General features: G+C 46.2%; 1 protein-coding gene and 1 non-coding gene across 2 annotated transcripts in view; both read left to right on the top strand.

Moving 5' to 3' along the window:
- Window positions 1–15,795, top strand: part of ATP11B (ATPase phospholipid transporting 11B (putative)) — a 97,004-nt gene that overhangs the window by 53,224 nt on the left and 27,985 nt on the right. Inside the window, 7 exon segments of the mRNA XM_056849791.1 lie at window positions 441–644; window positions 1,253–1,406; window positions 3,745–3,847; window positions 6,306–6,451; window positions 9,458–9,517; window positions 12,257–12,384; window positions 13,082–13,220. Of these exon segments, the coding sequence (XP_056705769.1) occupies window positions 441–644; window positions 1,253–1,406; window positions 3,745–3,847; window positions 6,306–6,451; window positions 9,458–9,517; window positions 12,257–12,384; window positions 13,082–13,220 (934 nt within the window).
- TRNAA-CGC (transfer RNA alanine (anticodon CGC)) lies at window positions 15,364–15,435 on the top strand. Its single transcript has one exon. It is a non-coding gene; the product is annotated as a tRNA-Ala (tRNA).

Raw genomic sequence — 15,795 nt, 5'->3', positions numbered from 1 at the left:
CAACGTAGGGCATTGATAACTACATTCCCCCCACTCCCCCAGTGAGCCCTAATCTATGTCTAGAGGCATAGTTCAAATGTTGATAAGGTTGTAAGGTCGTCAATCGGTTGGTTTACTGGAAGTGAACATTTAGCTTTCCACTGTTGTAACATAAGTCTTTTAGCAACTGTAAGGGCATGGAGGGGCCATTTTCTTTGGCCATCAGTTAGCCTCCAGGAGACCAGCAAAAGTACATAAGCCCCCCCCCCCCCAAAGATCAGTGAATGTTCTAATACAACATAGATATGAGTAAATGAATTTTGGCCGTCACCTCTTCACCAGGCATTCAAATTATCAGGTAACTCCTGGTGAAAAAGTTTGGCTGCAGTATCGAGAGAGCAAAATCGGTAGTTAAAGGGTTACCCGTAACAACCCCTGTCGGCCGCTTGCTTAATCTGCAGGCTCCAAGACAAAGTGCAAGAGACCATCGAAGCTCTGAGGCTGGCGGGCATAAAAGTGTGGGTGCTCACCGGTGACAAGCATGAGACGGCTGTCAGCGTCAGCTTATCCTGCGGGCACTTCCACAGAACCATGAACATCTTGGAGCTCGTTCAGCACAAGTCAGACAGTACCTGTGCGGAGCAGCTGAGCCAGCTAGCCAGGAGGTGAGCTCATGTGCCATGTTGACTTATCTGCTCGTCTTTAAAAAAAACCCAACAACCCCAAAACCTTTCGTTTTTTTTATCATACCTGTTGCTTAGCAAGGAGAGGTGATTGAATATCTGAGGTCTACACTTCTGTTCGAGAGCTAGTTAGGTGTAGTGGTTAGAACAGGGGTGTCACTTAGTCGGGTTGGGCCATGCTTCGCCAGCCCAGATTGGGACCGGGGGGAGGGTAGAAGCCATAGTTCGCAGGCCAGATAAGAGCTATCAGGGGGCCGCATCCGGCCCCCAGCCCTTATGTTTGATACCCCTGGGTTAGAGTGTCGGACTAGGATCTGAGAGACTCAGGTTTGAATCCCAGTTCTGCCGGACAACTTGTTGGGTGACCTTTTGCCCGTCCTACACACTTAGCCTAATCGACCTCTCAGATCGTTGCGAGGATAAAATGTAGGAGAGAAGGGTGTAAGCTGCTTTGGGTCCCTGTTGGGGAGAAGGGCCGGGGGGTCGATGACATAAAGGAACATAGGCCTGCTCTTCGTTTGAAGTATTTGACTGTCTTTCCAAAGCCGTAATTCGTTCCCAGCAATTGCCCCTTTTCTCTTCCTTGATAGGATAAAGGATGACCACGTAATCCAGCACGGGCTGGTGGTGGATGGGACCAGTTTGTCCCTTGCGCTCAGGCAGCACGAGAAGCTCTTCATGGAGGTCTGTCGCAATTGCTCTGCCGTGCTGTGTTGCCGCATGGCCCCTCTGCAGAAGGCCAAGGTGAGTGGTTTTGAGAGTTCCGCAAGTGGTATCAGAGTGGGAGTTCTGTTGCAGGAATCTGTCTCTGCGGTTTTTAGGTTTCCCTGCTTTCAAAGAATGCTTCCAGCACTGACTTGTGTTCGGGGGAATCCCTCCAGCACGTTCCATAGCACATGCCCTGGCTTTGCTGGATAATAGGACTTTTGGGCCTCAGCTGCCCAGTGTAAATGCAGACTATGTGCCCCCGTGCAAGCCTAATTAGTATTAATGATCGTGCAGTTTAACAACAACAATTAAGTGGGTTCTAGATCAAATCAAGCCTGAACAGTCCCTAGAAGCTAAAATGACAAAACTAAGGTTATCGTACTTTGGCCACATTACAAGAAGACCAGAGTCACTGGAAAAAAGACAAGATTGGTAGGAAAAGTTGATGGCTGCAGGAAAAGAGGAAGACCCAACATGAGATGGACTGACTCAATCAAGGAAGCCTCTGTCTACAAGACCTGAGCAAGACTGTTAATGAGAGGATGTTTTGGAGGACATCGATTCATAGGGTCACCATGAGTCAGAAGTGACTTAATGACACTGAACAGACACAGTTTAAAAACGAAACAGCAAAGGTTTGTGTGAGATAGGCCTGAGTATATTCCTTAGGGCCCAGTAGCAAACATAGGTGAACAATAAATACAAAAGACATCTTGACTGTCTAGCCAGTGGCTGTCTAGACTTCCTCAAATGAAGAGGAAATAGAAGCAGAAAGCAGTGTGAGAACAGAGGAGCAGCAGCAGATAGAAGTCAGTGTAATAACAGAGAAGCAGTCACAGGCGGAGAAGGCCCCATCGTGTCTGCAGTGACCTTCTAACTCACAGCATCCAGCAGTGCCTGAGGCCCAGCCATGGTCACTGGAGGGCTCACCAAAGCTGCTGGAGCAGAGGCTCAGAAGGGTCAGAATGGAAATACAAGACAGGCGACGAAGTGCCAGGCTACAAGCCCAGCGTAGATCACTAACCAACAGCAGTAATGAGGCTGATATGCTCCACTGGGCTTGGAATGCTGGCCTAAGGAGCACCAGCTGGTCTGCTATCCTAACAAGATAATGGCCTATTTAAGCAGGCAATGAGATGGGCCCATTGTGGGAGCAACTCGTCGCACCCACCCTGTGTATTAGTTGTGTGCTCTTGCTATTCTCTGAACTCCTGCTACCCTGACCTCGGAACCGAATCTGCCTCTGCATGTGGATTGCCCTTCCAGTACTGACGCCTTGGACTTGGACCTGGACAACACGGTGCTCGACCTTGGACTGGTTTCTTGCCTACGCTGCCTGCCTCTACCCCTCATATCTGCCGGCATCAGGACAAGTTCTCAGTAATAAATAGGTCTAGCTCAAGCAGCATGGATTCCATAAAGGCGTGACTTGACCGGAGTCAGAACTTTGAAGCAGGAGCCACCTTCATAACTGGGGTTAGGGGGCCGGAGCGTGGCTTAGTGGTCAACCATCTGCCTTGCATTCAGAATACCCAGGGACCAGTCCCTGGCTCCTCCAGTTAAAAAGGGTCAGGTGATGTAAAAGACCACCTGAGACCCTGGAGAGCTGCTGCCAGTCAGAGTGGACAAAAAGGATTTGGTAGGCCAAGGGTCTGAATCAGAATAAGGCAACTTCATGTGGTCAGCTGTACCCCTTCTGTGGGAGTGGACTTCCTTTTTAGGTGGAGCAGCAGAAGGGGCCAGGTGAACTGACATTGATGCGTTTGAGTGATAGCGCGCGTGAGACCCCAGTTTAATTTTCTCTGTCTGCATAAATAATGGTTAGGATATGAAGAGGGGAGAAACGTCTTGTGTCTTCCCATCTGGATTGCGTCTTAGAGAACCCAAAATCAGCAGACCATTAAAGACAAGTGACGAAAGGCGAGCTTATTTATCCATTACGGATCAGTCACTGTAAACAGTGACTTTAGCTGTAAGCAATGACTTCAGCTTTGCTCCATTCCTGATTTGTTTACCAGTAAACAAATACTGTAAACAGTATTTTGTTTACCAGTAAACAAACAAGTACCCAGCTTACTGGGGTCAAAATGGAGACAACTGGGGAAGGCAACAGAAAACCACCCCGTAAACATAGTCTGCCAAGTAAATGCCGTGATGTGATGTCACCCCATGGGTCAATATTGATCCAGTGCTTGCACAGGGGGCTACCTTTGCCTTTTAAAGCGTTTTGACCACCTTGATTTGGAGGGGGAATTTCTTACGACAGCGCTTATGTGTCATTTATGATATTTCCTACCTGAGTAGCTCAGAAATGGGTAACTGGAATTCCTGGGGTTGGTTTGACTTTTTTAAAAGTGTTTTTTTTTTTAAACAGGTTGTGCGACTGATAAAAACTTCTCCAGAGAAACCGATCACATTAGCCATTGGTGATGGGGCTAATGACGTGAGCATGATACAAGAAGCCCACGTTGGCATAGGTGAGGGACTTCCTTGGGTTGCTTTTGCATCTATATCGATATTGTGTGGCCAGCTTTTGCTGACTGTTGCATCTATGAAAGGCTTGGACTGGAAACTCCAAGATGTCATAGTTCCACTGTACACAGCATTGGTCAGGTCACACCTGGAGTACTGTGCGTAATTCTGGAGGCCGCACATCAAAAAGGATGTGGACAGAATTGAGTGGGTGCAGAGGAGAGTGACGAGGATGATCAGGGGCCTGGAGACCAAGCCCTACAAGGAAAGATGGAGGGAATTGGGAATGTTCAGTCTGGAGAAGAGGAGGTTGAGGGGGGACATGATTGCTCTCTTTAAGTATTTGAAGGGCTGTCAGAGGAGGTCAGGGAGCTGTTTCTGTTGGCAGCAGAGGATAGGACTCACAATAATGGGTTTAAATTGTGGTCGGAGAGGTACCAGCTGGATATTAGGGGGGGATTTACAGTAAGAGTTGTTCGACAGTGGAATCAGTTGGCTAGGGATGTGGTGAGTTCCCCCTCTCTGGCAGTCTTTAAGCAGAGGCTGGACGAGCACTGGTCAGGGATGCTCTAGGCTGATCCTGCATTGAGCAAGGGGTTGGACTAGATGGCCTGTATGGTCCCTTCCAATTCTTTGATTCTAGGTGCTGTATGCAACAGCTTCCCGCTGTTACATCTAGAAGTCAGTAGATGAGCCCTGGGAAACAGCTGTGTACACACAAAGCACTTACGTTTACACTGAAGAGACTAGAATGCCTTGATGTATGCGGGGTTCCGGACTGGGAGATGTTGGCTTGTTGGGGAGGAGCTGTGGCTCACAGGTAGAGCATCTGCTTGGCATGCAGAACATGTCAGGTTCAATCCCCGGCATCTCCAGTTAAAAGGATCATGTGGTAGATGATGTGAAAGATCTCACCCTGAGATCCTGGAGAGCTGCCACCATCATAAGGCCTTTTATGCACAAATTGTTTCCGTGGTGATCACCACCCGACTATGTCGGGGCTTTGTTTTCATTATGCACGGTCGTTTCCAACCTTTAGAAGTCACTTTGCTCTGTGTGTGTGTTTTCCCCTTTAGAAGTCACTTTGCTCTCTCTGTGTGTTTTCCCCGCGTTTTCTGGAAACAGCATCCGGAAAACGCGAGGAGAGAGTGAAGTGACTTCTAAAGGTCGGAAAAGAAGTGCATAATGAAAACGAACCCCCAAGTATTCCGGGGGTGATTGCAATGGAAACAACCCATGCATAAAAGACCCAAGTAGGTAGATCTGATCTTGATGGACCAATGCCCTGATTCATTATGCGGCAGCTGCGTGCGTTTTGATGGGATTCCAGACATGTGTTAGCCCTACTGAACGTGTGTTGGATGGAAGTATCTGTAGTATCATGCATAAACTTTTGTGAAATTGGCTGCAGAACTTGTTTCGAAGAGAAAAATTAACCACCTCTGCCCTACAATTAAGTCCATGAAAGTACCCCCACAATGATTGCGTTGGCCTGCTTAATCATCGTTTATGACCTTAAGTGGTTTTTTAAAGTTAGTCTGCAGAGCTCCAGCTGTCCCCTGAAAGTACCTCTTACCTCTGGGGACGAGGCAAGTGGCTATTTGGAAACCTTCATTACATAATTGTCTGTGTAAAGCTCTGTCAGGTCGCCCCTGATTTACGACGACCACTCGTGGGGTTTTTAAGGCAAGAGACATTCAGAGGTGGTTTGGCCTTGCCTGCCTCTGCACAGCGACCCTGGTATTCCTTGGTGGTCTCCCATCCAAGTACTGACCAAGGCCGACCCTGCTTAGCTCCTGAGATCTGAGGAGATCAGGAGAGACAGAGCCATCCAGGTCAGGGCCATTACATAATTACATTATGTAAATTGATTTCTTCGTTTGTATTGTGTGAGCCACCCCGAGTCTCAGGGAGACAGACAGGCTATTAATTAAATTCTAGACTTCAGTTCATCTTTCAGCTCTCAGGGACGAAGGACTAATATGCTCTTGATGCACTGAAGCCTTTACATTCATACGCTAAAACTTCTAACGATACCCCTGAATTCCCTGCTAGAAATCATATAAATTGCTTGTTTAATTTGACCTCAGATTATCGCTTCTCTGTTCATGAGCCATATTCTAACAGTATTCCTCTTTTATATATCTATGTGTCAGTGATTGGCTCTCGTGGCCCTCTCTTACATGCCCAGGGAAATGCCGGTCACCCCTTTGGGGTCAGGAAGTAATTTTCCTCCAGGCCAGATTGGCCGAGGGATCCTGGAGGACTTTTTTTGGCCATCTTCTGGGCATGGAGTAGGGGTCACTGGGGATGTGTGGGAGAGGTAGTTGTGAATTTCCTGTATTTTGCAGGGGGTTGGACTTGATGACCCTGGTGGTTCCTTCCAACTCTGTGATTCTGTTTCTTCTTTTATATATCTATTTTATGTATTTCGGTTTCTATATTATCTCCCCTGCGTTACAGGTATCATGGGCAAAGAAGGACGGCAAGCTGTGAGAAACAGTGACTATGCAATAGCAAGATTTAAATTCCTTTCCAAGCTACTTTTTGCCCACGGCCACCTTTATTATATTAGAATAGCAACCCTTGTACAGTACTTTTTTTACAAGGTGAGTTTCTTCCGATTGTCATGGGTGACTCTTTTATAGGTCAGGGTGTTTCACCAGCCAGGGAGAGCCAGCGTGGTGTAGTGGTTAAGAGCGGTGGTTTGGAGCGGTGAACTCTGATCTAGAAAACAGAGTTTGATTTCCCCATTCCTCCACATGAGTGGCAGGCGCTAATCTAGTGGACCGGGTTGGTTTCCCCACTCATACACACGAAGCCAGCTGGGTGACCTTGGGCTAGTCACAGCTCTCTCGGCCCCACCTACCTCACAGGGTGTCTGTTGTGGGGAAGGGAAGGAGATTGTAAGCTGGTTTGAGTCTCCCTTAAGTGGTAGAGAAAGTCGGCATATAAAAACCAACTCTTCTTTCTTCTTCACTTTAAGAGTACATCTTTAGAATGAACTGCCACAGGGTGGAAAGAAGGAGGGTTGGTTTTTATATGCCGACTTTCTCTACCACTTAAGGGAGAATCAAAGCAGTTTACAATCACCTCCCCCCTCCCCACAACAGACACTCTGTGAGGTAGGTGGGGCTGAGAGAGTTCAGAGAGAACTGTGACTGGCCCAAGGTCACCCAGCTTGCTTCATGTGGAAGAGTGGGAAAACCAACTCGGTTCACCAGATTAGCTTCTGCTACTCATGTGGAGGAGTTGGGAATCAGACCCGGTTCTCCAGATTAGAGTCCACCACTCCAAACCACCGCTCTTAACCACTACATCACAAGCACGTGGTATAGTATAAATCTCCTGATTGAATGGTATAAATATCCCGGGGAGCAAACTGGTTGCTTCAGAAGCTGCATCTGGCTCTCCAGGAAGGCCATCTGCACTTTAGCACTCTTGTCTGCAATTTGGCTTCTAGTGTAGCATGAGTCATTGTAGAGCCAGTGTGGTGTAGTGGTCAGAGCAGTGGTCCCCAACTTGGTGCCCGTGGGCACCATGGTCCCTGCCAACACCTTTTCTGGCACCTACAAAGAGTTCTTAGGAAATGGGCCGGCCCAGATGGGGCTTTTGCCCAGCAAGGCTTCTGGGTTGACTCTTGGAGATTTGATTGGCTGTTCAGATATTTTTTTTTAAAAAAATGTTGCTTTGGCAGCACCTGCCACAACAGCACAAGGATCTACACTGTGTATCTGAAGTTAAGCTGTGGCAATCATTGTGTGGCTGACTCCACCATCCTGCAGCAGCCATCTTGTGGCAGCCATTTTGTGGCTGCGCCCATCACGCCACATCAGAATTCCAAAGGTGCTCGCAGGCTCAAAAAGGTTGGGGACCCCTAAGTGTTGAACTAGTATCTGAGAGACTGGGATTCGAGTCCCCATTCTGCCATGGAAGCTCAATGGGTGACCTCGGCCCATTCACACGTTCTCAGCCTAACCCACTTCGTAGGGTTAGGTGTGAGGATAAAAAAGAGGAGAGGAAAATTATGTAAGCTGCTCTGGGTGTCCCGCGGGGAGAAAGGTGGGGTATAAATGAAGTATAAATAAATAAATAGTCAGCTTTGAGCAGTCTGATTTCCCAGGAAGACTCAGCGCAGATGTAACTGCCTGCATTTCTTCGCTGTTGCTAAGAGGTCAGGGGTGTGCCATGAATTCCCACACCCTCATTCCACTCTGGGATGAGTATCTGCCTTATCCCTTTCCTGTTAACTATGGCGTAATGAAGCAAACCAGGCTCCTACATGAATCATGCTTTGTGTACCCATTTTATTACCTAGTTTCCCTTGTTGGTTTAAGATAGGTTCAGAAAGTGGCTGTGTTGTCCTGGAGTCGAACAACTAGATTCGAGTCCAAGTAGAGCCTTAGAGACCAACAAGATTTTCAGGGTGTGAGCTTTCAAGAGTCTAAGCCCCTTTCATCAGGGAGCTTTGACTCTCAAAAGCTTATACTTCAAAAATCTTGGTTGGTTTCTGAGGTGAGAGGGTTTGTGTGTGTCAGGGAAGCTGAGAGCAATACTGTCAGGGGTCTGGACTCGATATCAAGAGACTAAACTAGCAGAGTCACTCAAGACGGAATGGTCACAGCTGAGACAACAGACAAAGATGCATCCGCCTTAAAGGATCAATGGCCACATCCACAGAAGAGAACAGGCAGTTCCAGTGGTGATGGGGGCAGAGGAAACCCAGTTAGCTACTGGGCAGCAGCAGTAGTGGAAGGTGACGCTGGCAGAGGATCTTCCATAGACAATGACAGGGCCACTACTGCTAACCCTGGTTAGTACTGCGCAGAAGAAGGCACTTTTGACCAACCTTTACCTTGAAAACCTTATGATGAGACAATCCAAAATAGAAAAGAAAAGACAGTCATGCTAGGAAAAGCGGAGGGCAGCAGGAAAAGAGGAAGACCCAACAAGAGATGGATTGACTCAATAAAGGAAGCCACAGTCCTCAATTTGCAAGACCTGAGCAAAGCTGTCAAAGATAAGATATTTTGGAGGACATTGATTCATAGGGTTGCTATGAGTTGGAAGCAATTTGACAGCGCTTAACACATAACACTGGACTCGAATCTCGTTGCTGGTTTAAGAGAACTGAGTGGTTGACTCTTATGATCAGAAGGGTAAAGTTAACAGGAAAGGTAAAGAAATCGCCCTAGACAGAGAGAGAGGAACACATTCCTGACGTGCAAACCATGGTTTACATGGAATTTTTGTGTTAGGTGCAGTGCACAAAGATTTGCTTGCCTGAGATTTCTCAACTGGTTGTGGCACAGTTTTCTTTCGCCACATCTTAAACTGTAGTCGAAGCCTGCCAAGTGTAGCTCGCTTTAAATGCAGCAAATGTTCTTTAACAGATAATTATATCTTACTGCCCAAATTCTGGATATGATAGCACTGAAAATTTGTGTATAAGGGATGATTGTTTTTTTCTTCCTAGAAGTTCATTTCAGGGTTCTGTGTTGATTTTTATTAAAATCAATGTAGATATCTTAGCCATTCTGATAGTGAGACATTATTTCTTTCTGAGTGTGGTGTTTTGGTGTCACTAACTGCAAATTCTCCCTTTTGTTTTCCAGAATGTGTGCTTTATTACACCACAGTTTTTATATCAGTTCTATTGTTTGTTTTCACAACAAGTACGTATTTTACCTGTTTCATCTTTTCCCCTTCCCCTGCTACAGATTTACTGGTGGGTTATTAAACTTTTAAAAATCAAAGTTCTGGAGAAGGTGAGGACATTGAGAGGATTCAGTCCACTTTCTTACGCCGTATTCTTGGTGTCCCCAATTGCGTAGGGTATGCAGCTCTGTGCCTTGAGACAGGACGGGTTTTTGGAGACTAGAGCTTGGATCCAGACCATTAAGTTCTGGTTACGTCTGCACTTTCTAACTGAATATCCTGGTTATATTCCTGCATTGCTGGGAGATTCTTACATAAGCCTGTGGTCAAAATTAATTATCAGGAAAATCAAGTCTGTCGGTATTCCATTTGATTCTCTTTTGATGCTTGGGAAAGAGCAAGCATTTAGATTGATACGTCAGCGCCTACTAGATATAGAAATGCAGACCCTAACCTCCCTAGCTAATAGACACTGTTCCCCTATGTTTCATGGTATTACTCCGACTTATGGAGCTACAGTTTCCTACTTGTCTTATTTGGAGTCACCGGACATTCGCAGAGTTTTCATGCTCGCTAGACTTAACATTCTTCCTTCAGCTATTCTACAAGGAAGATACAAAGGAATCCCTTTTATTGATAGGTATTGTCCATGTAAGACTGGGGATCCTGAACACTTAACCCACGTGCTGTTGTACTGCCAGCTTTACATGAGGCCGAGGAATACCTATATTAAACCCCTACTGCCCAGTGATCAGAGTCTCTCAGATCAGCAGTTGGTGATGTACCTTTTATCTGATAGAAACCCCTCTGTCACCCAACAAGTAGCTAGTTTTCTCCTGTCTGCACAAAGGATTCGCGAGCAGTTTGTTTATACTTCCAAGTAATGTCATTTTAATGTAACCTGTTTTAACAGTTTTCGCAACTCTGTTTATTGTATGCTGATGTAAATGCCTAATAAAGGTGATGATGGATGGAGAAGGTGTCGCTTTCAAAAAATCACATAAGAAGTGCCGTTAGAATATATAGTAACTGAAATTTAAGAGTAGCTAATTACCGACTGCCAGGAAACCCATTAATATTACCTCAGTAAATCACTTCCTCATCCCCTCTCTCCCCCCCACAATGTAGTTTACCTTTTACAGCAGTTCATATAGTTGTGGATGAATGACAGATCTATTGTGTGTTTGTTTGCTTTTTGGAGAAGCATTTTATTTGCATGGGATCGGAGGTGAAAAGAACCCCAGAGGTCATTTAAGGACATGGCCCTGCTGAATGGGGGAAAGTGATACCTATCTTTGGATCACTGTTTTCCCTCTTTCTATGGCGCCAGGGACAGCTAGAAATGAGAGAAGGGGTAGATTTTCTAGGGGATGTGTATAGCTCTTTTCCCCCCTTCCTAATGGCTTTTGGTGGAGCCTAAATGTCACTTTTGTGGTTAGGAAAGACTGTCCTTCCAGATCATGTTAACAACTGTGGAACTCTTCAAGCATTATGGGTTTTCCTGCTCTGAGCCATCACGGCAGTTACTTGCTTTCAGTCACTTCCCAGCACTGGCTGGTTGTATTTCCTACATTTGTGGCGCTGGTATTGAGGGTTATTTGGATTCCTTCCTTCCATTCGTAGCCTATATGCTGGACAAAGAAAAAAGCGAATTGGAAGAAAGTAGATTCCTTTGAAATACGGTGTTGGAGGAGAGTCTTACGGATACCGTGGACGGCCAAAAAAAAAAAAAATTAAGCCTGAACTGACCCTAGAAGTTAAAATGACTAACCTGAGGCTGTCATACTTTGGTCACATTATGAGAAGACAAGAGTCACTGGAAAAGACAGTCGTGCTATGAAAAGTTGAGGGCAGCAGGAAAAGAGGAAGACCCAGCAAGAGATGGATTGACTCAATAAAGGAAGCCACAGCCCTCAATTTGCAAGATCTGAGCAAGGCTGTCAAAGATAGGACATTTTGGAGGACACTGATTCATAGGGTCACCATTAGTCAGAAGCAACTTGACGGCACTTAACACACACACACACACACACACACACATATGCTAGGTTAGGCTAGAGTAGCCCTCCAGCCACTGGGTTTGCCACGCATGAACACACGTGTGGTTTTTTTCCTGCTGGGTATGGAAGAATCTCTAAACATCGGTTTAGAGGCTACTTGTAAGCCTGGCTGCATTCTAAGAGTACCAAACCTACCCAGAGGAGTAGATGGCTAAGTGGGAATCTCAGCCTTAATTTTATATATACAATCTCAGCTCCTTAACGTGGTTATTGAAATGGTTTCACGTAAACAGGTAGAAGAACCTTAAATGGCTTCCTCACTGTTTCCAGCCAGCTAAATTCTCAAGACCTTAAGCTGGGCGTGCTAGCTTGCTGTCTTACTGATAAAACTGTTCCTAAAATAACTGTAGCAGAATACTTGGGAGGGGGGGAAGCATGACTAAATGTATACTAGCATTAAATGTGTGCTTTTTCAGAAGTGCAGATTTTAGCAGACTGGAATTAGCGTTAGACATGACAGTTTTTAATTCTGATGTCATTACAACCAAATATGGGAGGGTTGGGTTGATTATGCTGTGAACGTGTGTGTATATATATATATATTAGTTTTATTGGGTTGAATCTTGATTGTAGTAAAGGCCTTTGGCGATAACATAAAATCTCACTTATGCATTAACTAACCACTTTGACTGCAAGTCCTTTCTTTAAATTCCTGCATCTGAAAACGACTAATTTACCTCCTTCCTCTCTTTTCAGACTCTGTATGACAGTGTATACCTGACTTTGTACAACATTTGTTTCACTTCCTTGCCGGTCCTTATGTACAGTCTTTTTGAACAGCACGTGCACCCTCATGTGTTGCAGAGCAAGCCAGCGCTCTACCGGTAAGCAAGCCTTTATTTTAGTTCATTTTTCTTGTGTTGGCTTCAAAAACTAGCTGCACAGTTCCCAAAAAGAGCTTCTTCTGAAGCTGCCAATGTGTTGCTGTTGACTTTCCTTAAGGTTTCCTTCCTCCGCATGTGCTTTTGAGTACGTAGTTAAGAGTCTTACCTTTTTGAAGTTGAGAATGGTCACAGTGATGGATGGGCCAAGTGGTAGAGCTGCATGCCTTGCGTGCAGAAGGACCCAAGATATCTCCAGAACAGATCACAGGCAGGACTAGGAAGTCACATGAACACCTCAAGTTGCCTTATACTGAATCAGACCCTTGGTCCAACAAAGTCAGTATTGTCTACTCAGACCGGCAGCGGGTCTCCAGGGTCTCAGGTATAGAGGTCTTTCACACAGTGGCCAACCAGGTGCCTCTAGGAAGCCCACAAGCAAGACGGCTGCAGCAGCACCATCCTGCCTGTGTTCCACAGCACCTGATATAATAGGCATGGTCCTCTAATACTGGAGAGAACAGGTACACATCATGGCCAGTATCCATTTTTTCTAGTAGCCATGAATACCCCTCTCCTCCATGAACATGTCCATTCCCCTCTTAAAGCCTTCCAAGTTGGCAGCCATCACCACATCCTGGTGCAGGGAGTTCCACAATTTAACTGTTCAAGACCTTGTACTCTCTTTTTCTCTCTACAGAGACATTAGTAAAAACGCCCACTTGGGCTATCAGCCTTTCCTTTACTGGACCTTCTTGGGATTTGCTCATGCATTTGTTTTCTTCTACGGCTCCTACCTTCTGATGGGGGAAGACACTTCTTTGCTGGGGAACGGCCAGGTAAGGTAGTTTGCAAGCGTTTAAAGCGTATAATGCCATTTCGTGGCGGTATGTTCTGTGGTGTTTCTGATCTGTCAGTGTACTGTAGACGGGGGAAACAGCCGGTAGAGAAGAGGTAAACCCTGAAATGCTTTGAGCTACTAGCCCAGTGCACACAGCACATGAACACATGAAGCTGCCTTATACTGAATCAGACCTGTGGTCCATCAAAGTCAGTATTGTCTACTCAGACCAGCAGCAGTTCTCCAGGGTCTCAGGCAGAGGTCTTTCATGTCACCTACCTGCCTAGTCCCTTTAACTGGAGATGCTGGGGATTGAACCTGGGATCTTCTGCATGTTCTACCACTGAGCCACAGCCCCTCCCAGGACACGTGATGGGCCTGCATGCGTGGAGAGGCACAGCCCGACCAAGTCACATTTATGTCATATCCAGCCCTCGTAACAGTTGAGTTCGTCACCCCTGCCCTAGAGAGATCCCAATTGGAAGCAGCCTGTGGAAGCTTTCGGTCTCACATCACCATGACATTGGCTTTCCCTATAGCATGTGACGTTGTACCCTATACGTATGCCCAAACTACCCAGGGCTGATACAAAAACACCGCTTTTAAGCTCTGACATAAAGGGAACTTGGCTCTCCATATTCCCAACCCCGTTTTGGATAGAAAGCGAGTCGCTTGACCCCACCGGAGTCTTCGAAGAAAGAAGGAACAAGCCCTGTGTGTAAATACGTGTATACCTGCACTCGTTGTTGTAAAATTGTACTTGAATTTTTCTGTCTAGTCTTATTTTTTTCGTCCTCCCCCCCCCCTCTTTTCACGCTGTGCATGTCGTCAGATATTGAAACCTAGCAGGCAAATGGTAAGAGTCTGTGTTGTGGGACAAGAGACCTGGAAGATGCCAGATACGATATTCTGTTATCTGTCAAAGAATGCAGCATCTGTTCTCCCTTTGACATTTCGTTTTTCAAAAATAAACGGTGGCGTGACTTCAGGTGGTCCATTGCATTGTGTGTGGGATGACTTTTTAGGTGTGGAGTGGGGGGGTTCTCTCGCATTAAGTCATAATGCCTCAGCCTTTGAACGATTGTTTTTCTGGACTAGGCCTCTGCTTTCCTCTTGCTCCTGCTCCAGGCTTAATTTTCAGCTGCTTTTGAGGGTTAAAAGGCCCGGGAAATTCTCCTGTTTGAGAAATGCAGAACACGAAGCAATGAGTACAACTACTCAAGGGAAGCAGTGCTCATTTTCAGTTGTAGCTAATTTTGGATGCTTGTGAGAATCCTATTCTCTGCCCCCCATGAAGCACTGGAATAATATCCCCATAGCAACCAGCAGCAATAAACAGTTCTTCCTGGCTTACTTGGGAAAGATCTTCTGTGTTCAAACATCAGACAAAAGCCATCAGTTGTATGGATGGGACACAAACACCAGGCCTTCAGCGAGTGAAGAAATGTTCCTTGTTTTCGGCCCTCAGGATCCTCAGTTGCCCCGTGAACGTTCGACTGGGAAATGGGGATGGGCAGCCCGAGGCAACTTCTAGAAGGAAAGCTTGCAGTGTATTGAGAGGAATACAAACCTGGAGGTGGAAAACACATCCAGGCCCTGTTCGGATTGCCTCAGGGCTTCTTGTGCCAGACAGTGTCGGGGGACTTGGTATTCTGCTCTCCTAGCTGCTTAGTAGATCAGCAGTCTCAGGGGAGCTGCAAATGGATCTTGAAATCTGTTGCTTCCCATCCTTGCCTTTCCGGCTGAAAGCTTCGGTAGTGACCATTGAGTAGGTTCCACCCGTATGTGTACGTCGTTTGATTTCTACATGACAGGCTGTTAAATGGGTGAACTGCTGGCGGTGAAAACATTTTACCTTGGGTGGTATGTAACCCAGGTTAGCCACCTCGGGCAGGGATGGTTCCTTCCATACCCACATGTGTCGTCATGTGATGAGCATGTATGTATGAAGCAGCCCTCTGTCATGACCATTGGTAGTACACTGGGTTAGTGGATCTGGGAAAAACATCTGCTTTTAAGTTTCAGAGGAATAGCTGCATTGATTTGCAGAACAACTTGGTGCAAGTCCAGCAGCATCTTAGAGATCAACAAGTTCTTTGGCGTATGAGCTTTCGAGAGTCAAAGCTCTCTTCTTCAGGGGAGGGGCCGTGGCTCAGTGGTAGAGCTTCTGCTTCGCATGCAGACGGTCCCAGGTTAAATCCCTGGCATCCCCACTTAAAGGGACTAGGCAAGCAGGTGATGTGAAAGACCTCTGCCTGAGACCCTGGAGAGCCGCTGCCGGTCTGAGTAGACAACACTGATGGGCCAAGGGTCTGATTCAGTAGAAGGCAGCTTTGTGTGTTCATGTGACACAAGCAGGAAAGATAAATAAGTAAAACTCCTCCTTGTATCTGATGAAGAGAGAGCTTTGACTCTCAAAAGCTCACACTCTGAAAATCTTGTTCGTCTCTGCTACTGGACTCAAATCTAGGTCATCTGCTTCAAAAGTGAGAGGGCACATATTTAAGAGGTTCCAAAGGGTGCTTTCACACATGCCAAATAATGCACTTTCATTCCACTTTCAATGCACTTTA

The sequence above is a fragment of the Euleptes europaea genome, chromosome 5 (genome assembly GCF_029931775.1).
Source record: "Euleptes europaea isolate rEulEur1 chromosome 5, rEulEur1.hap1, whole genome shotgun sequence".
In the NCBI taxonomy this organism is placed as follows: Eukaryota; Metazoa; Chordata; class Lepidosauria; order Squamata; family Sphaerodactylidae; genus Euleptes; species Euleptes europaea.
This window is presented reverse-complemented; position numbering and strand designations above follow the sequence as displayed.